This window comes from Labeo rohita, chromosome 25 (assembly GCF_022985175.1).
Source record: "Labeo rohita strain BAU-BD-2019 chromosome 25, IGBB_LRoh.1.0, whole genome shotgun sequence".
NCBI classification, from domain to species: domain Eukaryota; kingdom Metazoa; phylum Chordata; class Actinopteri; order Cypriniformes; family Cyprinidae; genus Labeo; species Labeo rohita.
In genome coordinates, this window is record NC_066893.1 from 28,376,808 (window position 1) to 28,402,085 (window position 25,278).

General features: G+C 35.2%; 1 protein-coding gene across 2 annotated transcripts; it reads right to left on the reverse strand.

Annotated features, from left to right (window-relative positions):
- Positions 1–469: 469 nt before the first annotated feature.
- On the reverse strand, positions 470–24,634 carry LOC127156749 (DNA-binding protein RFX7). Of its 2 annotated transcripts, XM_051099783.1 has the most exons (10): positions 23,789–24,633; positions 19,083–19,116; positions 8,199–8,284; positions 7,803–7,841; positions 7,552–7,674; positions 7,358–7,474; positions 4,757–4,841; positions 4,421–4,628; positions 4,033–4,334; positions 470–3,951 (listed from the first exon to the last, which is right to left on the reverse strand). In XM_051099783.1, exons 1-10 carry the CDS (start codon positions 23,902–23,904, stop codon positions 532–534), a joined length of 4,530 nt encoding a protein of 1,509 aa, XP_050955740.1. In that variant the 5' UTR covers positions 23,905–24,633; the 3' UTR covers positions 470–531. The 2 variants fall into 2 exon arrangements, with proteins under 2 accessions (XP_050955740.1, XP_050955741.1); XM_051099784.1 differs by lacking the exon at positions 7,803–7,841 and having other exon boundaries at positions 23,789–24,634.
- Positions 24,635–25,278: the final 644 nt, after the last annotated feature.

Here is a 25,278-nt window from a genome sequence, read left to right on the forward strand (position 1 = left end):
GGGGTAATCTTTTGGTCTCCTACCAAACTCGCAAAAACTCGTCGTTTCCCCAACGTCAACGATTCGTTACTTGGAATATTGCATTTCGTTGAAATACGAGAGCAAATTAAGCATGCATGTTCTCAACATCCACTATGGTTTTAGTGGGAGGAAAAATATAAAAGAGGGATATGCTTGTGCACCAGGTGATGTCTCATTATGCTGAACGTACTTTACTACCAGCTGGAACTAGAGGAAATATCTGACCGCCCACTATAAATGACTTTTGAGTGGGGAGAAATGACTGGAATGATCTGTGAAATCAAACAGGAATACAAACGAAACAATTGTAAAAAAATTCAGATAGAGCACATGCCTGTAAGAGATTTACCTCAGGCTGGCACTTTACACTGGACAGTCCAAAGCGTCCAGATTTTTGCTGCACAGACACGTCATTCAATACTTTTACACAAAACGTTGCGATACCGAAAACCATAAATATAAACAACGACGACAACAGCAACATCAACAGTAAAGGAACAGGAAATAACATTATCCCAACATTTCCACTGTCGGCTGGTCTTTATTCTCCAGCCAATCGAAGCCAGCAGAATTCACAGTATCGCTGCAAATCTGCTGAAAGAGAGGGTCGTTCTTCAGTTCTTCCAGTGTGGCGTCTTCATATTGGTCCTGCTGCTGACTGGGGTCGAACAGCAAGTTAGGGTCCAAAGTGTTCAGGTCATTAATGCTACTCGAAAGGTCAGAAGTTAACCGGATGTCGCTGGAAAAGTCAGAAGCGACAGCGCTGAGTTCTGACGCCACTTGTCCGACGAGTTGCGAGCTGGGGTTGAGGCTGTCCTCCCCCAAGAGATCCTTGACGGTAGTGTTGAAGTCCAGTTGCTCTTGCTGCTCCTGATCCACAACCTGCTGCGAGGTTTGGGGCAACAAGTGCTGCTGGGTGAGATCCGGGTCGTCTTGCAACGGCTGTTGGTCCGGCAGCTGCAACTGTTGGTCCTGGAGTTGCAGCTGTTGGTCTTGCAGCTCCAACTGTGGTTCTTGGAGCTGAAGCTGCTCTTCCGCTTGTTGCAGTCCAGAGCCTGATTGTGCTTGACTGTCACCACTGGAGAAGGTGACTTGCTCCTCGCCCGTGCTTATGAGGTAACCCGTCTTCTGGAAGTCAAAAGGCGAAGGGCTTGAATCCAGAGGCAGCTGCTGGTTCTGAGAGTTGGGGCCTCCGGGGAAGCCCTGTGTTGTCTCCAGGATTTGGGTTAAGTTCATCCGTGCTGTGTAATTGGCAGGCAGGTTGTTTACGCCTAGCCCTCGCACTGCATCGTCTCCATCCGTGTCCATTTTACTAAGGAGCACGGTGGTGATCTTAGCGCTATTGCTTTGCTGCGCCTGGTGACTGACAGGCAGCAGCTCAGACTGCATCATGATGTTAAGCGGCACTGACTGGCTCCTCTGAGCCAAGCTGGTGGCACTGACCACAGACTGGTTGTTGGATAAAATGTTCAGGACCTCAGACGTCAAGGGGCAATTAAAGGGAGAAACAACAGAGCGCGGGGCGGTGACTGTTTGTGCGGGGGTACCACTAAGGTTCCGCTGGCGAACTGCCGGGCTAACGCTGCGACACCTAAAGGTTGCCCCTCCAGATGCAGATGTGCTTCCTGCCCCTTTGTTGTCCAGCGGAGCTGGGACAGCGAAACTTTCTTGCTTGCTACTAAGGGTGGTTTGCTGTCCTTGTTGCACTGGAGAAATTGTTGTCAACCTTCCCAAGTTTCCGTCCTGATGCCTCGATTGAGACTGGAGAGATTGACCTGGGATGGCAAAGGCGTGCGGTTTACGGAAGTGGTCTTCGACCAGATCCTGGTAACTGGGCAGGATACCAATGGTGGAATTGGTGGAGATAACGGGAGACCCTGCGGTGCTGTTGTACCTGTTGTTGATCCACTCCAGCTTGGCTTTATCTGGGTGGGTGGCCATTGGCCTTTGCATGGGTTTCACTGGACTGCTGGACACTACGCTACCATCGTGATATCCAGTTATACTGGAGTTTATAGGAGTGAACGCAAAGGGATTGCGGCATTCGATGGGGCTTGGAGGAACACTGCTGCTGCAGTTTGACAGCGGGGTGCTGATGGGTGTGTGGCGCCCTCCTAAGATGCTATCCACTGGGGTAACAGGTGCCATTCGAGAACAAGGGCTTTCTCTGGTCAAGCTATGCCCCCCTGGTAGCATCTCGGAGGTAGGAGTTGGAGTCGGTGTTGGGGTCGGCGTAGGCGTCGGAGTTGGTGTGTGGATTGGCGTGGCGCTACTGTGGGAGGAATGGTAGAACTGTGTACTAGTCTGATGGGGCGACAGGATTGTTCCTTGGCCAACTGTGGCTTGACCTTGTAGGGATATATCGACACAACTAAGGTACGACTGCAAGCTGCTATTCAGCTTCATCTGTTCCTCCATCTGTACAAGCTCTTCTACAATACTGTCCTGGGTCATATCATCATCATTGAAAGGGAAATAGTCTATGCTAGCTTGGCCCCCTGCAAAATCAACAATGTCCTGCTGAAGAGTGAGCTGACTAGTGGTCTCGGTTGCCTGGGCCATCAACGGCAACGGATTGGCTGCGATCTGCTTGTGTTCGGTTTGCATCTGTTGCGAGTAGTCTTGCAGCGAACTCTTGAGCTCACTTACAGCAGATACCTCCTGAGAAACGTCACTGCCGATTTGCTGCAGCAAAGCTGTGCTATTAGCAGGAGCGGTTTCGCTCGGGCTAATATCAGCAACTTCGTTCTCGATTTGTGAGGAGCTCTGAGGGTTAACAGTCTGGGAGGTGTCCAGGGCTCCGATGGGAGTGTCAGAAAGAGCTAAGATTTGAGTCGGAAGAGAGCTACTCTGTTTCAGTGTAACTTTGCATGGAGCGCTCTCTGGTCTTGCTGGGGTGCCGGGTCTCTGAATCTTCTTGGCAGCTATTACAATACCAGGCTTGGCATTGCTGCTAACATCCAAAGGTTGCTGGGAAATGAATACTCTTTTAACTGGGATTGTATGGGTTTCCAAAACAGACGCAGAGCGTTTCCGAGGGCTTTTTGGAGCAAGACCGACATCCTTAGAAGTGCTTGCGGTTGCCACCGCACAAATGGATGACAACTCGGCATCTACATTCTGGCTAGTAACAGTTAAATACAAAGTACTTTCTGGTTGATCGTTGTTGTTATTGCTGCTCGGGGCAAGAGCCCCCATGATTGTACTTGAAGGGGTTGTGGAGTCACTCTTGGCCCTTGTCACTCTCTCAGGCACAGGGGATGCCTTAATAAGAAGAGAGGGTTCACTGGAAGCCCTGAATTTAGTGGCTCTTTCATTCTTACTTGCCCCTGATGCAGTGCTTTGTTTATCAACAGCAGTAGCTGAGCTACTGTCATTCACAGCTTCGAATGTCACTTTTACCTCATTGGTAACAGTGGACGCTGATGGGGTTGGGGTTGTGGAGGGACGTCCAGCTTTCCCAGATGACTGAAAAGACATGATAGATGCCCCATTCTGAGCTTGCTGGGTTTGGCTAGATTCTTCCATGGAGACTGTGCTACTGACTCCTGCTGAAGCAGGTCGCAACGGGGTAGGAGTACTACTACTACTACTGCTACTGTTAGGCGCTAATGATATTGCAGTCATCTTGACTACATTTACAGAGCTAACATGGGGCGTGGGCATCACCGTCTTGATGGGGCTGTTGGTGATTAGGAGCGTTGGGGGCGAGCGAAGTGCAATGGCGCTTGTGGCAGAGGGTTTAGGTAAAATCTGGGCATAGCGGTGTCTGGCCAACCTGTCACCGACTGGGCTGGCCGGGATATTCTGGGGCGTTTTTGGAGACTGCTTAACAGGTTGTGTCACGACCTGGAAGTTTACAGGTACAACTTTTCCCTCTGCCGCCCCAACAGGACTTGGAGAGGTCATTAGTTGCCGGTTTCTCTGAACCTGCAAAGTAAAGCACAATCTAAATCACTTGTCCATTCAGTCGAAGCACTCATACACTGCTCTTAACCAAAATCTCCTTACTGTGATAGGACTTGGAACAGCAGCCACCACAATGCCTATGGTTGGTTGAGGGGACAGTAGCGCAGGACTTCCAGAGGTCAAGCTGGATCCGGGACCAGGTGTACCCGCCTCTGCCCTTCTGGCCTGGGCATCGGTGGGCAAAGGAGAGGTGAGCTTCTGCTCCTGCTGTTTTTTCTGGATCTTCCGCTGCAGCTGCTGTTTGGCGTCTACAGAAGGCGAAGGGAGGGTCTTCACTTGGGGCTGGAATGAGTTGGCTTCACCAGTTGGCACAAAGGCAGAGGCAGGCGTAGGGGTTTTCATACCTGGTTTTTATCAAAGAAATCAAGTTAAAAACAAGAAGTAAACAGGGTGCAACCAGTCTCATCATGCATCATGCATTGTGTCTTGCCTGTTGGGGTTCCAGTCATAACAGTAAGAGCTGCCATGGACTTAGTGCCTATATAGTGACTGTTGAGAAGAAAGCGTGCAAGTTCCTCCACGCTGTCAAACTGGCGACTCAAAACCTTCTGAGCCCATTCGCAGACCAGGCCGCAAGCTGCCGAGCGCATCTCATCCTCAGCACTTGGAGACTGTCCGGTTGACTCCAACAACTCACACTAAAGTGGTGGAGCGATAAGCTTATCAAACTTTGCACAAACTTTATTTGAAAACCAACACAATGCTCTTGCAATTAGGGCATGATATGAATCTCTTGTTTTGGATTTGACAGGAACAGGATACTGACCCCGTCTCCTGATTTGTGTAAGTCCAGGTTAGGGAGTGACGGCATGTGCACAAATGCTTTTTTCCTCAGCCCACTGTAGCAGTACGTAATGCATTGTAAAGGTTCACAACAATTCTCAATGCATCAATGCACAGAAATTTTTTAAAAGCAAATACAGTCATGCATTCAAAATACACTACCAGTCAAGATTTTTAATGTTTTTTAAAGAAGTCTCTTCTGCTCACCAAGCCTGCATTTATTTGATCCAAAGTGAAGCAAAAACAGTAACATTTTGAAATACTTTCACTATTTCAAATAGCTGTTTCTATTCAAATATATTTTAAAATGTAGGGCCCTATGATTTCCACAATGCGGAAAACATGTACAGAATTGTGGAATCCAGTCATAAAAACAGAATTTACTGTATAAAGCGAAATATCACAGAACTTGTCACCTTTAAATGAAATCAAAAGTAGGTCATTACACTTAAATCCAATCATGACACGACTAATATTTGTGAATATTAAGCCACAAAATTACTATATAAATATGAATCCAGCATTTCTGTCTCTATATGAATGAATGGTACAGACATGTGGTTTTGTTTACTACACCAATACTGAAGCGCACATGACGCTCGCGGTTATTTCAGTGTCTGTCGTCTCATTAAATGAGCACATAAATATGTGAACAACATCTCCAGAACTGCTCTGAGAGTCACTTCATTAGCACTTTACTGTTTCTTTTGAGAGATACTATCGTCATACCATATGCATACAGAAATGTAAAGATATTCACAGCAACCCTTCAAAATAAAAGTTTGGTTTAACTTAAAGACATTGTGCAAGAAATATATTACTACTATACAGTAGAATGTACACACTACTACTACTACTACTACTACAACTAAAATTATTAAAACTTATTAAGGAATAATCACACATTTCGTCCATGTTTTAATTTAAAATAAAACAAAGTTTGTTTAGTTTTTTAGTAATTAAAATAAAATTAATGTTTCATGCTTTCATTTCACTCCCTGAACTCTGTGTATTCTGGCTCAAGAACAGTTAGGGTATGTTGAAAAACTCCAATTGTATTTTCTTCTTCAACTTCAAAAATCATTTCAAAATCATCCTACATCGCTGGAGAAGCATTTGCAAAGTATTTGCAAAGTGACCATGCAAAGAAGATCAAACACCCTTAACAAAAAGGTAAAACAGCGATATAGGGCGATTTTGAAGTTGAAGGAGAACATGAGATGGGAGTTTTTCAACATACCCTAACTGTCACGAACCAGAACAAAAACAGTCCAGGCAGAGCAAGACAAGACGAGCGTTTAACATTAAAAAGTATTTAAATTGTATTATTTTTATGAAAATAACTGTTTTGCTAGATAAGACCCTTCGTCCTCGGCTGGGATCATTTACAACCACATTTGGGATCGTTTGAAGCCGCATTTAAACTGCATTTTGGAAGTTCAAAATCAGGGCACCATATCAGTCCATTACATGAAGAAAAATCCTGAAATGTTTTCCTCAAAAAACACTTTCTTTACGACTGAAAAAAGAAAAACATGAACATCTTGGATGACAAGGGGGTGAGTACATTATATGTGAATCTTTGTTTTGAAAGTGGACTTCTCCTTTAAGTTGTTTTTATGCCTTCAAATAATTGGACATGCTAAAACAAAGAATTTGGTAATAATAAAAGATATGGTGGGAAAAAAAAAAATCATAGGGCCCTAAACATGTCATTTTTGTTATACTTTTAATAAATTGATGTGAAATCATGATTTTAATTAAACATGCTTTTTAATTAATAATATTTAATTTAACCATTAAAAAGGAGTAGAAAATTAAAATTGGAAAAATGGAATCCAGAAAATAAAAAAAAGGAATTTGTAAAAAAAATAAAAATAAAACGGATTTCATAGGTCTTTAAAAATGTAATTTATTCCTGTGATTATAAAGCTGAATCATTATTCCAGTCATATGATCCTTCAGAAATCATTGTAATATTCTGGTTTGCTGCTCAAAAAATATTTATTTTTATTATTATTATTATTATAATTATGATGTTGAAAACAGCGAAACAGTAGAATTTTTCAGGTATAATAACTGTCTTTTACTTTTAATCAATTTAAAGCATCCTTGCTAAATTAAAGTATTAATTTCTATCAATTCTATTAATAGAAAGCTTTTGAATGACATTAGTGTATAATGTTACAAAAGCGTTTTATTTCAGATAAATGCTGATCTTTTGGATCTTTCTATTAATCAAAGAATCCTAAAAAGTACTCAACTGTTTTAAATATTGATAACAATAATAAATGTTTCTTGAACAGCAAATCCGCATATTAGAAAGATTTCTGAAGGATCATGTGACACTGAAGACTGGAGTAATGATGCTGAAAATGTATCTTTGATCACAGGAATAAATTACATTTTTAAATAAATTAAAAAAGAAACCAGTTATTTTAAATAGTAAAAACATTTCAGATTTTTACTGTTTTTGCTGTACTTCGGATCAAATAAATGCAGGCTTGCATTTCTTAAAAAAAACATACTGTTCAGAAACTTCTGACTGGTAGTGTATATCAGATTTTTGCACACAAAAGGATATTTCGATTTCCCCCTCATGCCCAAACGGCGTGCCTTCATGTTCGGAAAAACGTTTTTCATGATCTTTCCGAAATCAGCTGCGCTTAAAGGATGGTAACCCAGATTGTCGCAATAACTCCTGTAACGCAGAGTGAGAAAGCGATGAGTACAAGCAAAGACAAAAGCTATCCGTTAGCGCAGTGTTAAATCACTCACTTGTATTCGTCGTACACCTCTTGTTTTGGCAGTGAGGTTTCCGGGTGCTCTTCCAAGTGATTTCGGATCCAGTTGAACGCATACATCTGTTGAGTCCGGCTGGACGACATGGAGTTCTGGTCACTTTGGGAAAAACAGGAAAAGGAAGCCTTACAACAGTGATGGTGCAGCACCAGAAGGCTGTGTGTATGTTTGTTAGTCCTGTATAATATAGCATTCTTTTCCCTTTAATATAGTTAAAGTTGTAGTACCATATCGCAGGACTTGCAGAGCCCCTCTGATTTTCAGTTCTATTGGACATCATGTTGGGAAAGAGGGGTTGACATGATGGACAGATAAGGGGAAACAAATGATAAAACACAGGAAGCTTGGTATTGCAATGTCATAATTTACACCAAATCTACATCAATGGTAAAATGATTAGCTCATATGACTCGTAAATCAATGTGAAGCTGATAACAAATGCATTTCATATATGCATCTTTCACTGAATGTAAATATGAGTGAATCATAAACATCAGACATGTATGCTATGAGTGCATTTGATATTGCAAAGCACAAAATTCACAAATGAGGTGCTGAAATCATAAAACGAGAGGAGGGGGATATGGAAAGGAATAGCGTAGATGTATAAAAATATTATGTACCTTTTGTCATTGCCACTACTGGGACCCGAAGGCAACTTAAGGTAGAGGTAGAGCTTTTCGATATCTGTAAACTTCTCAACATCTTGCTGTGTGAATGAACGACACAAGGATTATGAGACAAGTTTGATTTATTTTTACTCCAAAAAATAAAACAAACCCAACATTTAAAGCTATTTAATGTAATTAAAGTGTCCAGGAAACAATGTGATTTGTCTTGTTTTTGATTATTACATTTATATTAATGCATCATGTTACAACGTTGCTTCAAGAATCAACAAGTTTGATCATATTTTTACTCTAAAAAAAAAAAACAAAAACAAAACCCAGCATGTAAAACAGTCACGTAGACATAATAACTGTAATAAAAATGACTGATGTAAGAAAAAAACGTAATTAAAATTAACTGTCAGTTCTTTCAGTATCTGGGTGTGACACTTGTATTATATATATATATATAATTTTTTTTTAATAATATGTTTTTATATAATAAAAAATAAAACAAACAAAGAGCATACTAGGTATTAAATATAATTAAAGTGTTGAAAGTGTAAAAGAAAAAAAAAACTTTTTCACTTTTTTAAACCATTAAATTTATATTAATGCATCAATTTTTATTTTATATTTTAATATTTTTAGAATAATCACATCAAACATTTTAGGAAACAACAAGTTTTTCCTAGGGCTAAGGTTTTACAAGTTTTCATAATGTAGAGAGATAAAATAAACTTCACTTTAATTTGTTTAAATTAAATTTGTGAAAGTGCAATTATTTTAAAATATTTTTTGTTATTTTTTTAAAACAAACAAACAAACAGCATGTTAGGAAGTCGGCAACCATTTTAAATAATTAAATTTATAATAATGCATTAATGTTACAATGTTCCTTTAACAATCAGATACAGTCACATTAATTTTTAAGTCTGATAATATTTTTACTCTAAAAAAAAACAAAAACAAAACCCAGCATGTGTAACAGTCACGTACACATAACTGTAATAAAAATGACTAATATAAGAAAAAAACATAATTAAAATTAATTGTCAGTTCTTTCAGTATTTGGGTGTGACACTTGTATTTTATATATATATTTAATAATATATTTTTATATCATAAAAATAAAAACAAAGAGCATACTTTTAAAAGTGTAAAAGAAAAAAAAATTTTTTTTTCTTGTTTTATCAAGTCGGCATCATTTTTAAATCATTAAATTTATATTAATGCATCTATGTTGCTTTAACAAACAGATACAGTCACACTAATTTCAGTTAAGTTTGACATTATTTTGTCAGTGCTTGTGGTATTTAGGTGTGAAATTTGTGCTAAAAAAATAATAATAATTTTTTATATTTTTAGAATAATCACATCAAACATTTTAGAAAAGAACTCAAGTTTTTCCTAGGGCTAAGGTTTACAAGTTCATAATGTAGAGAGATAAAATAAACTTCACTTTAATTTGTTTTAATTAAATTTGTGAAAGTGCAATTATTTGAAATTTTTTTGGTAATTTTTTTTTTATTTACAACAAACAAACAAACAGCATGTTAGGTATTAAATGTAATGAAAGTGTTAAAAGTGTAAAAGAAAAAAAATTTTTTTTTTTTTTTTTTTCGTTTTATCAAGTCGGCACCAATTTTAAATCATTAAATTTATATTAATGCATCAATGTTACAATGTTGCTTCAACAATCAGATACAGCCACACTAATTTTTAAGCTTGATATAAACTTGATATAAATAAACTTCACTTTAATTTGTTTAAATTAAATTTGTGAAAGTGCAATTATTTTAAAATATTTTTTGTTATTTTTTTAAACAAACAAACAAACAAACAAACAGCATGTTAGGAAGTCGGCAACCATTTTAAATAATTAAATTTATAATAATGCATTAATGTTACAATGTTCCTTTAACAATCAGAAAAACATTAATTTTTAAGTCAAATATTTTTACCCAGCATGTGTAAGAGTCACACAGACTTATGTAAATATAATAAAAATGACTAATGTTAGGAAAAAACGTAATTAATTTATTGTCAGTTCTTTCAGTATTTAGGTGTGATATTTGATGATTGTGATTTTTTTTCTTGGTACTTTGTTTATTAAATAGAAAGCAAAGGTTTTACAAGTTTTCATTATGTAGAGAGATAAAATAAACACACCTCACTCACTTTGTTTAAATTTGTGAATGTTTTTTGCTTTTTTTACTGAATTTTTTATTAAAAAAAAAAAAACAAACAAAGAGCATACTAGGTATAAAATGTAATTAAAGTGTTAAAAGTGTAAAAGAGGCACCATTTTTAAATCATTAAATTTATATTGATTATATTTAACAATCAGATACAGTCACACTAATTTCAGTCGTTTGACATTTTTTTTAATAATTAATTTTGACATTATTAATAAAACATCACATAGATGTATTAAATGTAATAAAAACGTTAAAATCAATGAAATTTCTTTGTCTAACCTAAGAAAAAATATTAAAGTTAATTGTCAGTTCTTGTGGTATTTGGGTGTGAAATTTGTATTTTTTTTAATAATGTATTTTTATAACAATCACATCAAGTATTTTAGGAAACAACTAACAAGCAACTAATAATTTTAATCATAACTGTGACTTCTGCTTAAATTATTGACTACTGTTTGTGATATTTGCTGTAAAACTACCGACTGTAATGTTTTTGAAAAACACATTAACCTATTAAACAATCATAATAATATTGGGAATTTTGCTGCAAAGGTTTTACAAGTTTTCGAATGTAAAGAAATAAAATAAACTTCACTTTAATTGTGAAAGTGCAATTATTTTAATGATTTTTTTATTTTAAACAAACAAACAAACAAACAAACAGCATACTAGGTATTAAATAAAATTAAAGTGTTAAAAATGTAAAAGAAAAAAATGCTTTTTTTTTCTTGTTTTATCAAGTCGGCACCAGTTTTTAATCATTAAATTTATATTAATGCATCAATGTTGCTTTAACAATCAGATACAGTCACACTCATTTCAAGACAAGTCTGACATTATTTTTAATTATTATTCTGACATTTTTAAGTTTGACATTATTAATAATACGTCACGCAGACACATTAAATGTAATAAAAATGTTCAAATCAGTTAAATTTCTATGTATAATCTAAAAATAGTAAAGTTAATTGTCAGTTCTTGTGGTATTTGGGTGTAAAATTTGTATTTTTTATAAAGATATTTTTATAAAAATCACATCAAGCATTTTAGGAAACAACTAACACGCAATTAATCATAATAATAATAATCAATTTAATCATGACTGTGATTTTTGCCTAAATTATTGATTAAGTCTGATATTTTCTGTAAAACTATTGACTATTGTTTGCAAAAAACATTAACTTAATACACAATTACATTAATTAATTTTAGGAATTTCACAGCTTCTTAAGGTTTTGCAAGTTTTCATAACGTAGAGAGAGAAAATAAACTTCACACTTTAATTTGTGTTTAAGTTAAATTTGTAAAAGTGCAATCAATTTAGAGCAAAACAATCGTTATTTAACCATTATGGTTCAGCCCTAGTTGAAATTATGTTAAGTATTAAATGTAATTAAAGTGCTAAAAGCATAAAAGAAAAAAAAATGTTTTTTTCTTATTTTATCAAGTCGACACCATTTTCAAATCATTAAATTTATATTAATGCATTAATGTTGCTTCAACAATCAGATACAGTCACACTAATTTCAGACGAGCTTGACATTATTTTTAATTATTAACTTTGACAATAATGTCACGTAGACGTATTAATAATAAATGTAATAAAAATGTCTAAGAAAAAAATATTAAAGTTAATCGTCAGTCCTTGTCGTATTTGGGTGTGAAACTTGTATTTTTTTAAATATTTTTTTTTTTAGAATAATCACATCAAACATTTTAGGAAATAACTCATGTGATTCATTCTCATGGACAATAACAAATAGCCACAGCGTTATCACACTAAAATTCACTTGATTTTCGGCCCCTGCAAGACTCCGCCGCCCATGACATCACTGTTTTCCCCTGCACTCATTTCCGCAAGGTTGCCGTATTGTACGGGGAGAGCCAGAGCCCCTCGAGTCGGCCAGGCGCACAGTACCGGAGCGTGTCTGCGCATATGACCAGCAGCAAACCTGCAATCCTGCCCTGCTCTTAGCCGGTTGCCATGTAAACCCTGACGGTAAACATGCATGTCAATGCTGACACACTGGCAACACGTCGTTTCAACACAGGCTCCGCCCACCTGACTTTCCATTGGCTGGTGAGAATTAATTCCTCTCAGCTCGTCCTATTCTATTCGCCTCTTTGTTGCTAGGGGAAACCGGCGCTCATGAATGGGGTGAGGCTTGACAGCCAATGAGAGTTAATAAAAAATAAAAGACAATTCACTGTTATTTTCTAAATGTACCAGGTAGTGGTTATAAATACTTCCATCCAAAGCAAGCAGCCTTATTGTTATTCTGTTCGACTCTTGAGAGACTCCATTATGCTCATTCTGACTAGACTATGAAACACCTTTAATAATCTCTGTGATTATTGATGAGCATCATTCTAACATCTATATGGAGTAGTTGCATCTGATTGGCTTTATAGTTTTTTGACTGTGGTTATATTGTAAATTGTACACTGTACATCATATCCTACCACACTATACTGTATTGAGTCAAACGATTATAATGCAACTCAAAATTCTGTTGCGTTTGACGTTTGATGGTATGTTGCTTTCACAAACTGGTGAAGGAGTTGTTTATTCCGATTATGATTAAACTAGTAAGTAAACACTGGCTGTTCCAGGCATTTTATAAAACCAATTGGCCGTTCTGTCATGTTGCTCCAAAGAAACGCCCTTCAACCGTGGTTAAAATAAATAAGTTAAAAAATTTTAAAAACATCACAGTTTAAGTAGTTTATTACTTTTGCTGTACTGTTTATTTTTTTGCATTTTTATATTTGTATACTGTCAAGTAGCCGTGAATGTATTGTATAGCTGTACCTACAACAATTTCCATCAGCCAGTAAACATTCTATGCCATTCTATTCTATTCTATACAACTGCATTCCGTTCCAATTTAAGTAATTCCATTAAATCCCAATCTATACAATTCTACTTCATTTCATTCAAAATCTATTCCATTCTACCAGTTGCACTCCATTCCATTCTAATTTATACAACTCCATTCCAATCTATAAAATTCCATTCCATTCTATTCCAATTGATTCAATCTATATAACTGCATTCCATTCCAATTTCAGTCTATATAATTCTATTAAATTCCAATCTATACCAGGGCTCAACGCTAAGGATTTTTTCTACTGGCCCGGTCGGGCCAGTGGTTTGAATTTTTACTTGCCCGGTCAAAATTTTCACTGGCCCTACCACAAAAAAATTAAATAGTGGCGCTTATGGAATAAGAGTGATATTACGTTTCTATGGTTACCGCTTTGAAAAAAGCAGCTCCGTGCTTATGAACGCAACTTTAAAAACATCATACATGGGCAAACGAAAAGAAAACACCATGTAAACAGTCAGTTCCCCTCACAGATACATTTTCATAAACCACAGTTTCAATATTTAGGATAATATTTCGAGCATTGCGTCTGTGGCCTCTGTTAGAGGATGTCTAAAGAGTTTGTCATATTTCTACACACATGACATTTTAAAATAAGGTTGCATGCAGTTCGTTTGCAAGCCCAGAATAAGAGATCGGTTGAAATATGTCCGGTCGATTGGTGCATCTGTCTTCAGTGTATAAATTATGATCATTGTTAAAGCTACAAAGCTAATACTTAAATTGTCAAGGTTAAAAAACACGTGCAAATGATAAACTTTCGTGACCTTTCGTGACATATTCGTCAACTGTCCCGAGCGTCTTTCACGCTGGCCCCGGGCCATCGGGCACTCCTTATTGTCGAGCCCTGTATACAATTCCACTCATTTCCATTCCATCTAAATCTATCAAATCCATTCCATTCTATTCCAATTTATACAATTCCATTCCATTCTATTTCAATCTATTCAATTCCAATCCATACAACGGCATTCCATTCCAATTCCAGTCTGTATAATTCCATTAAATTCCAATCTATACAATTCCATTCCATTCCATCTCAATCTATTCAAATCCATTCCGTTCCATTCTATACAATTCCACTCAATCTTATTCTAATCCAATTTATACAATTCCATTTCAATCTATACAATTTCATTCAATTCTATTCTACTTCAATCTATTCAATTCCAATATATAAAACTGCATTCCATTCCAATTCCAGTCTGTATAATTCCATTAAATTCCAATCTATACAATTCCAGTCCATTCCATCACAAGCTATTCAAATGTATTCCATTCTACACAATTCCACTCCATTCTATTCTATTCTAATTTATACAATTCCATTTCAATCTATACAATTTAATTCTATTCAATTCCATTCTAATTCAATCTATTCTATTCCAATATACACAACTGCATTCCATTCCAAGCTCAGTCTATATAATACCAATAAATTCCAATCTATACAGTGCCACTCAATTCCATTCCGTCTTAATCTATTCAAATCTATTCCGTTCCATTCTATTCCAATTTATACAATTCCATTTCAATATATACAATTCCATAAATTCCACTAAATTCCAGTCTATACAATTCCACTCCTTTCCATCTCAATCTATTCAAATCCATTCCGTTCCAATCTATACAATGCCACTCAATTCCTTTCTATCCCAATCTATTCCGTTCCATTTTATACAATTCCACTCCATTTCATTCTATTCTAATCCAATTCCATTCTAATCTGTACAATTTCACTCCATTCCATTCCAATTTTTTATTCAAATCCATTCTATTCTAATCTATACAACCGCGTTCCATTACAATTCCAATTTATATAATTCCATTAAATTTCATTCCAATCTATACAATTCCATTCCATTCCAATCTATTTAAATCCATTCTATCCCAATTTATACAACTGCATTCCATTCCATCTCAATCTATTCAAATCCATTCTGTTCCATTCTATACAATTCCACTCCATTCCAATCTATACAATTCCATTCCATTCCATTCAAATCTATTCAAATCCAGTCTATCCCAATTCATTCAATTCCAATTTATACAACTGCATTCCATTCCATCTCAATCTATTCAAATCCATTCTGTTCTATTCTATACAATTCCACTCCATTCCATTCTATTCCAATCTATATAATCCAATTCCAATCTATTTAAATCAATTCTATTCCAATCTATTCAATTCCAATTTACACAACTGCATTCCATTCCAATCTATATAATTCCATTAAATTTCATTCCATTTCCAGTCTATACAATTATAATCTATTAAAATCTATTCCATTCCATTTTATACAATTCCACTCCATTCCATTCTATTCCAATCTATCCAAATCCATCTACTCAAATCTTTTCCATTCCTATCTATACAACTGTATTCCATTCCAATTCCAGTTTATAATTACATTCCATTATATTCTATCCCAATCTATTTAAATCTATTCTGTTCCATATTATACAAATTTCACTTCATTCCATTCTACTCCAGTTTATACCACTCCAACTATACAATTTAATTCCATTCATTATATTCTAATCTTTCAAATTCATTCTATTACAATCTATTGAATTCCAATCTATACAACTGCATCCTATACAAATCAACCTTATTCCATTTTATTCCAGTCAATTCAAATCTATACAATTCCACTCGATTCCACTGTTTAATTCACCAAATAACCACAAGCTTTTTTTTCCATTTTAAATGCTATATAGAAATGAAAAAACACAACAGTACTTTCCTAAACACTTGTACAGACATATTTGCATATCATAAATTGTCATATGATAATTGTGTTGCTCCATTAATATCCAATGAAAAAGCAAATTTTTTGCAGTATGTTTCAAGAATATAAACATTCAAGTCATAGTTTTAAATGCTGGAAACTGTAAATTGCACTATTATTTAAATAATATTCAAATAAATATTAGATTAAATATTAGAAGTATTACACTATTATTTAAATAGTCCTTTTTAAATTCAAAGCGGAAGCCCTAGAGTGTGACATCATATCCTGTTGCCCCAACTATTGGTTTAAGTATCTGAAGTCATTCTGCTTGTTTAAAAATCTAGTGTGACTGCACATAAGACTGTTGCACATGGAAAATAAATGATTCCTAGAAACCTGCTGTCACTAAAAGTGCTCCTATTTTTATCTTCCTGGTTACAGCCTCCCATGGATAAAACTGTTTGTTAGTGCAGTCATGGCACACGTTTGTATATGCAGTGCTCTACAGGATCCCACAAAAGCTGCGAGGACTGACTTTCGGTTTTGTCAGCTTTGCCTGGAACATCACTGGTTAAAACTTATGGATATTTCTGTCTAGTTTCTTGAAATACCACTGCAAATGTTCAATGATCACAGCAAAAATCTTTGCAATGAATGACCTCTTCATTTAAAGCCTTACAATAAGTTAATTTGCATTAATTTTGCTCAGATATGTGGAGAATGAACCCTTGAGCAATCTTACAAAACACCATGATTATTCAAGGTAACTGACAAAATTACCATGGTACAAATGGGCTAGGTGATATAGCTTATATAATATAAGTTAATAAAATAAAAAAATAAAAATATATAAGTTCATAGAGTTAATCTTGTTCAGTTCATTTCTGAGAATCAGTTCAACTGTCCTTGTAGTTTAAGCAACAATTCAAAAGACAGCAAAAAAAACATTTTTTTAAACAAATAAAATGAAAGTATTCTACACAGTTATATTTATATAATTGCATTTTTTTTACTAGTGCATATAAATGAAATGCTAGTTTTTGCATTATATATTCAGAATCTACTTGTCTAAAACAACACTTTTTTGAGGCATTCAAGAAAAAAACATGTTAGAACTTTAAAATGTAAAAAAACATGTTGATACTTTAATATGTAAAAAAAAACATGTTAGAACTTTTAAATGTAAAGAAAACATGTTAATTCTTTGTTTAAATGTTAAAAAACAAATTAGTTCTTTAAAATGTAAACAAACACGTTAGAATTTTAAAATGTAAAAAAAAAACATGGAAATACTTTAAATGTTTAAATGTAAAAAAAACATGTTAGACAACTTTAAAGTGTAAAAAACCTTAGAACTTAATGTCAAAAAACATGTTAATACTAACTAATAAAAGGTAAACGTAAAAAAAAACACGTTCGTACTTTACAATGTCAAAACTTTAGTGTAAAAAACATGTTAATACTTGGCTAAAATGTTAAAAAACATTAGCTCTTTAAAATGTAAAAAAAAAACATGTTAATACTTTGTTTAAATGTTAAAAAAGCACCTCAGTACTTAAATTTTAAAAAATGTAAAAACATGTTAGTACTTTGTTTAAAATGGTTTACAAAACACATTTGTACTTTAAAATGTAAAAAAAAAAACGTTAGCTTAAAATGTTTAAAACAATTGAAAAAAATATTTTAGTACTTTAATATGTTAAAAAGCATGTTAATACTTTAAATGTTATAAAACACATTTGTACTTCAAAATAAAAAAAAACATGTTAGTATCTTAAAATGTTAAAAACATATTTGTTTAAAATATTTGGAAAAAAAATATGTTAGTACTTTAAAATGTGAAAAAGCATGTTAGTACTTTGTAAACAATTGCTAAAAACATTTTAAAGAATTTGCATTAACATTCATGATTTGAAAAAAAAATAGATTAGTAGAGTATGTTTGACAGGAAAATACTACGGTCTTTCTAAATCTAAGTTTCACATTTAATTTTATTTGTGAAATTTACTAGCAATTTTGCAGTGAAAATTGGTGTAAACTCCACAAACATGCAAAGAAAAATTCTGACAAATACATCAACCACCTCAGAAAGATACAGTAGGACACTACCATATTCCCTATTGACTAATAGCTTCTGGTAATTTGACGATGACAACTGCTGTAGAAAGCGCCGTTTTGATAAAAGTGAGTGGCCTTCAGATGACACACACACATGCGTGCTGGAACTAAACATAAATCACACTCTCAGACAGTAATGAATATCACTAACATATTCCTTACACGATCACAATAGTCTAAAAATGAACACATTCACCAAGTATGACTCACAAACTAACGACTTCATTCACATTCACATATGCAAAACAATTCATAAACACGTTTTTGTAAATGCAATGTTTGTACATCTAAAAACTGAACGCTGAATCTGCATTTTTAAATGCGTTGTCTAATATTTTTAATAACGTCCTACTGTAATACTCATAGTGTCACTGCAGTATGTATACTGTGCTTAATTTCTGTATGCACATAACACTCCTATTATCTTCTACACTTGCCTAAGTGTGCATTATACAACCAGAGCACTTGACACACAATATCATATCCCACAATGCAATGCGCTCAGCTTGACCTTCCATTTCCAGTGTGATGAATGAACCAGATGCTGGTTTATCTGGTTCACCAGTGACCGATGCTGATAACTAGACGTTACGTAATGCGGATATTTAAGACACTTATTTAATATTTAACGGCATATCACCAGAAAAAAAAATTAAGTAAAAAAATAAAGATGAAGAAAATAATACACAATAATTTAACAATATAAAACTATGGGAATTAGATGAGCACTTTTAGTTTGATGCTAGAGAGAAAATCTATTCCCAGGAAAAATCTTTTTAAGAAAGCCATTAACCAAGGATTACAGGTTATTGTGGTTTACACTTGTCAAGCAACGATGCAACTTGCTGCATTAATATAGAATGCATTTACATTTTTAACAACAACTTTGAACATCGCTCATTGCTCAAACTATCTCTCTGGATACACAAAAATAAACGAATGACATGAGAGACTTACCAATATACTCTCCACTTTTGATTGTACAGATTTGCTGTAAAACAAGAAAAGCAGATTATTAGTGGTTGTGCTTCAACTATGAACACTCGGAAAAAAAAACAAGACATGCTGTTGAGTTCCTGATAAAAGGCAGGGCATTTCTTGGAGGTGGTTGCACTTGTTTAAGATAAAAGAATTCGTAGAAAAAGCACCGGCTCTTCTTTAATTCTTAATGACAGTGTCAAAGGTTGAGTCAGGGCAGGTGCATTTCTATAACACCTGTCTGTTCAATTAACAGGGTTGTTGTTTTTGGAGAAATTAAGCTTTTATGGACATCGCAGGTTAAGTGCATGTTAATGTTTGATTTTTATGGGAAATGAGGTGTAAGTGAACGCCGGACGTGGCATTTAACTGAAATCAGATACTGCATGTAAGGCAATCAGACATCATCCCTGTGCAATTGAAATTGAACCATTCAAGCAACTAAATCATACATCCATTGCAACTAAAATAAGATCGAAATGCAATGAAATTAGAAACAGACTTTGACTTGAATCTGAAATCAGATATGCCATGCAATAAAATGAGATATCATATCAGAGCAATTAAAACAGACATCCCAATGCAATTATAAATCAGACATGCACTAATATCACTGCATGCATTTCATTGCATATTCTGTCTCGTGCAATGACATTAGAAAATCAGACCCCATGCAATTACGAATTGGACACAATTATGCACACTTAAATCAATGCATGGTAGATGCAAATAATATCTGATTTAGGTGCATGCAATCATGTCTGATTTCCAGTTTCATTGCATTGTGTCAAATGATGTCTGATTTTGTTGCATGGGGAAATTTTATTGCATTTTCTAAAGTCACTGCATGTAGGATGTCTGATGCCCTTGCATGGCATATCTGATTTCAGTGCATGTGATTATTTTCAGCGCATGTCTGATTCTATTGCATGTCCCTGGTGTTTAATTTTATTGCGTTTGGATGTCTGATTTCAGTTGCAATGGATGCATGATTTTATTGCATGGGAATGGTGTCTGATTTTATCTCATTTATTTTTCTGATGTCACTGCATGGCATATCTGATTTAAAATGCATCTCATGAGATCCAATCAGACACCACTCCCATGCAATAAAATCATGCATCCATTGCAACTGAAATCAGATATTCAAATGCAATGAAATGAAATATCAGACAAAATCACATGCATTGAAATTATACATTATATGCCTGCCATGGAATGAAATCAGACATGTACAATTACTGTCCATGCAGTGACATAAAAAATCCATGCAATAAAATCATATGCAAGCAATAAAACTTTTGTAAAGGGTATCATATGCAAGCAATAAAATCAGACACCCCAATTCAATTAGAAATCAGACATAATCACGTGCACTTATAGATATTACTTGTCATTGCATGCCATATCTGATTAAAACGCAAGTAATATCTGATTTCAGTGCATGTGATTACGTCTGATTTCCTATTTCTTTGCTTGGATATGATGTCTGATTTTATCGCATGGGGAAATTTTATTGCATTTTCTAATGTCATTGCATGAGATGTCAGATGTCACTGCATGTATAATATCTAATGCCCTTGTATGGCATATTTGATTTCAGTGCATGTGTTTATTATTAATGCATGTCTGATATAATTGCATTTAGGTGCTTAATTTTAATTGCTCAGATATGATGTCTGATTCTATTGCATGGGGACGGTGTTTAATTTTATTGCATGGATTTGATGTCTGATTTCAGTTGCAATGGATGCATGATTTCATTGCATGAGAATGGTGTCTGATTGATCTCATTGGTTTTCTGATGTCATTGCATGGCATAACAGATTTAAAATGCATCTCATTTAATGCCATCAAAAAATTAATAAGATCAAATCAGACAGTGTCCCCATGCAATGAAATCAGACATCCATTGCATTTGTAATCAAACGCAATGAATTTAAATACCAGACATGGTCACATGCACTGAAATTATACATTCTATGCAATTACACCCCATGCAGTGACACAAAAATCCCACGCAATAAAATTAGACATCATATGCAAGCAATAAAATCTGACATCTGAATGCAATTAGAAATCAAAAATAATCACGCACACTTAAATCAGATATTACTTGTCCTTGCATGCCATATCTGATAAGAAATGCAACCAATATTTCCAATTTCATTGCTTGGATATGATGTCTGATTTTACTGCATGGGAACGTTGTCTGAGTTTGTCTGATTGATTTTGTGTTGACATTGCATGAGATGTCAGATGTCACTGCTTGTAGGATGTCTGATGCCTTGCATGGCATATCTGATTTCAGTGCATGTGATTATTATTGGTGCATGTCTGATTTATAATTGCATTGAGATGTTTTTTTTTTTTTTTTAGTTGCTCAGATATGATGTCTGATTCTATTGCATAGAAATAGGGTGTAATTTTATTGCATGGATTTGATGTCTGATTTCAGTTGCAGTGGATATATGATTTTATTGCATGGGAATGGTGTCTGATTTTATCTCATTGGTTTTCTGATGTCATTGCATAAGATCAATAAGATCAAATCAGACTGTCCCCATGCAATGAAATCAGACATCCATTGCATATAATGAATTCAAATATCAGACATGATCACATGCATTGAAATTATACATTATATGCATGCCATGGAATGAAATTAGACATTCTATGCAATTACACCCCGTGCAGTCACATCAAAAAACCCATGCAAGCAAATCAGACATCATATGCAAGCAATAAAATCAGACATCGCAACTGCAGTTAGAAATCAAACATAATCACGCACACTTAAATCAGATATTACTTGTCACTGCAAGGCATATCTGATAAGAAATGCAAGAAATATTTCCAATTTCACTACATTGGGTCAAAGGAATTCATTGCTTGGATATGACGTTTGATTTTGCCTGACTGATTTTCTATTGACATTCCATGAGATGTCTGATGCCTATGCATGGCATATCTGATTTCAGTACATGTGATTACTATTAGTGCATGTCTGAATTATAATTGCTTTGAGATGTTTTTTTTTTAATTGCTCGGATATGATGCCTGATTCTATTGCATAGGGATGGTGTTTAATTTTATTGCATGGATTTGATGTCTGATTTCAGTTGCAATGGATGCATGATTTTATTGCATGGGAATGGTGTCTGATTTTATCTCATTGATTTTCTGATGTCATTGCATGGCATATCTGATTTAAAATGCATCTCGATCAATGAGATCAGAAAATCCATAAGATCAAATCAGACTGTCCCCATGCAATGAAATCAGTTATCCATTGCATATAATGAATTTAAATATCAGACATGATCACATGCATTGAAATTATACATTATGTGCATGCTATGGAATGAAATCAGACATTCTATGCAATTACACCCCATGCAGTGACATCAAAAAATCAGACATTGCAAATGCAATTAGAAATCAAACATAATCATACACACTTAAATCAGATATTACTTGTCATTGAATACCATATCTAATAAGAAATGCAAGCAATTTTTTCAATATCACTGCACTGGGTCAAACGATTTCATTGCTTGGATATGATGTCTGATTTTGTCCGATTGATTTTCTGTTGTCACTGCATGAGATATCTGATGCCTTGCATGTGATTGCAGTGCATTCTATTGCATTGTGACGGTATTTCAATTTTATTGCATGGATTTAATGTCTGATTTCAGTTGCAATGGATGCATAATTTTATTGCATGGGAATGGTGTCTGATTTGATCTCATTGATTTTCTGATGTTATTGCATGGCATATCAGATTTAAAATGCATCAGAAAATACATGAGATCAAAATCAGACACCATTCCCATGGAATAAAATCATGCATCCGTTGCAACTGAAATCAGTAATGTAATGAAATGAAACATAATCACATGCACTAATATTATATTTTATATGCATGCCATGGAATGAAATTAGACATTCTATGCAATTACATCACATACAGTGACATAAAAAAAATAAGACATCATATGCAAGCAATGAATAATAACAATCAAAAGCAATAAAATCAGAGAGCATTTAAAATCAAGTTAGGCATGCATCTGAAATCAGACATCTTTTGCAATAACATCCCATGCAGTTGACATCAAAAATCCATGGAAGAAAATCAGACATCATATGCAAGCAATGAAATCAGACATCTCAATGCAAACATGCATAATCACATGCAATGAAACCAGACAGTATTTGAAATCAGATATGACATGCACTTGAAATCACACATCCTTCCCATGCAAAAACATCACAAAATCCATGCAATCAGACATTGCATTTGCAATGGAAGTACAAATAGATTTTAAAACAATTGCAATGACATCATATATCACTTGCATTTGAAATCAGACATTAGAAAATCCATGCAACAAAATCAGACAATCGAATGCAACTATAAGCCAGCCATAATAACATGCACTGAAACCAGATATGCCATGCACTGAAAACAAACATCCTCATGCACTGAAATACAGGCCTCCTGTCCATCTGACATCAGACATCGTATGTAAACAATCAACCATCCCATGCAACGAAATCAGACATCCCGTTACAAGCGCAAACCGTCATATGCACGCAAGGTGCTCCGGTCTGTCTCTCTCCGTGTGTGTTGGGGATGTGCTGGAGTGTTTTTGAGATCGGACACTGATCGGATCTCTTACCAAATGGAATTCTTGATCTTGTTGTACTGCAGCGCCGTCGCCTCGGGGCTCTGCAGGGACGGTCCGGGAGCACCGGGCTGTTGTTGTTGATCATCAGCCATCACGGTGAGATTCATGCATGGGAGGAGGAGGAGGAGCAGGAGGAAGAGGAGGACAGCTTCAGCATGTAGGCCTCATTTGAGCGCATAACGCCCGGAGCCGAGGTGAGACGAGCCTTTTACCGGGAGCACGGACCGAGCAGCACGGGCCCGGCGGTCGGACTCGGACGCATAAACGGCGGCGCTCGAGAACGCAGCGGAAAAAACACGGAGATTCTCGGTGCGGCGGACAGAAACAGCAGCAGCCGCCACGGACCGAGCTGCAGGCGGAGACTGCGCATGCGCACGGGCGTGTGCAACCGAACTACACTTTAGTGAGAAAACTGAAGTGAACAAAATCGGACTAAACGGTTTTTAGATATAAAAACGTTTCTTAATACTAAAAATAGTTTTAAAGGAAGCGTTTAAAATATTATTTAACTTAGCGTCACAAAAAAATAAAGTGACGTAAAAAAGGTCAAGAGGTAATAACGTACGTACATAAGTAACTGGCATAACATGCCCAAAAACGTAGTATTACCACGGTAGTACTAGCGAATATTGTTTAGATTTTAGATATTCTTAAGTATAAATAAAAGTACACTTTTCCAAAGACAGATTTTTATACACCAACACCAAAAAACACACTAATACCATTATGATATCGTTAGCTTATCATTATTTGAAAATGATTGAGTTAAAGCTAAAAATCACCTACATTTTGGGAACCTTTGGGAGGAAAACGGTTTAATAAAATGTTCATTAAAATCTAAAAATGTCCAAAGGTTACTGTGGGGATTTGGGTTGGAGGTAGTGATTAATTCATTAACCTAATTTAAAACCAGTGCTAAGAAAAAGTACCAAAATGTACCATGGTACCACTATAAAGAGGTCAACCACACTGTATAAAAACGTTTGTTTTATTGTATGGAAATAGAGCCTAGTCAACACCGTGATTATTTATTAATTTGTGAAAGGAATTAAAACGAGGCTGTGAGGAATAAAAGTAAAACACCATAAAAATGTTGTATCAATGTAAATCATTCAAACATGTCAATAAAGCTATTTAAATCTGCAACTTGAGTCTGAATGCACCAAAATAATTCTACACTGCCCTCTGCTGGTGACACAGAATAGAAACACACAGCATTGAGTATGACACTATTAACACGACACTGCCGCCTACTGTTGAGACGCGATAATACAACACACTCTCTACTGCCCTCTGCGGTTGATAAACAATACAACAACACACATAACATCTCTACACTAGCTACATCATACACTGTGTGCAGAATTATTAGGCATGTTGATATTCTGGTCATATTTTTTTTTTTCCAAACACGTTTTACCAATTCCAAACCACTTCAGTCTTAATAACTACTGTTAATTTTGTATTTAATCATTTGTAAG

What these genes read in the sequence shown, in the direction of transcription:
- LOC127156749 (XM_051099783.1), bottom strand. Translation starts at nt 23,904, where the DNA reads ATGAATCTCACCGTGATGGCTGATGATCAACAACAACAGCCCGGTGCT. An exon ending in AAGATCAAGAATTCCATTTG is followed by an intron (nt 19,117 to 23,788) that starts GTAAGAGATCCG and finishes CTTGTTTTACAG; the next exon opens with CAAATCTGTACAATCAAAAG. An exon ending in CAAAAGTGGAGAGTATATTG is followed by an intron (nt 8,285 to 19,082) that starts GTAAGTCTCTCA and finishes TCATTCACACAG; the next exon opens with CAAGATGTTGAGAAGTTTAC.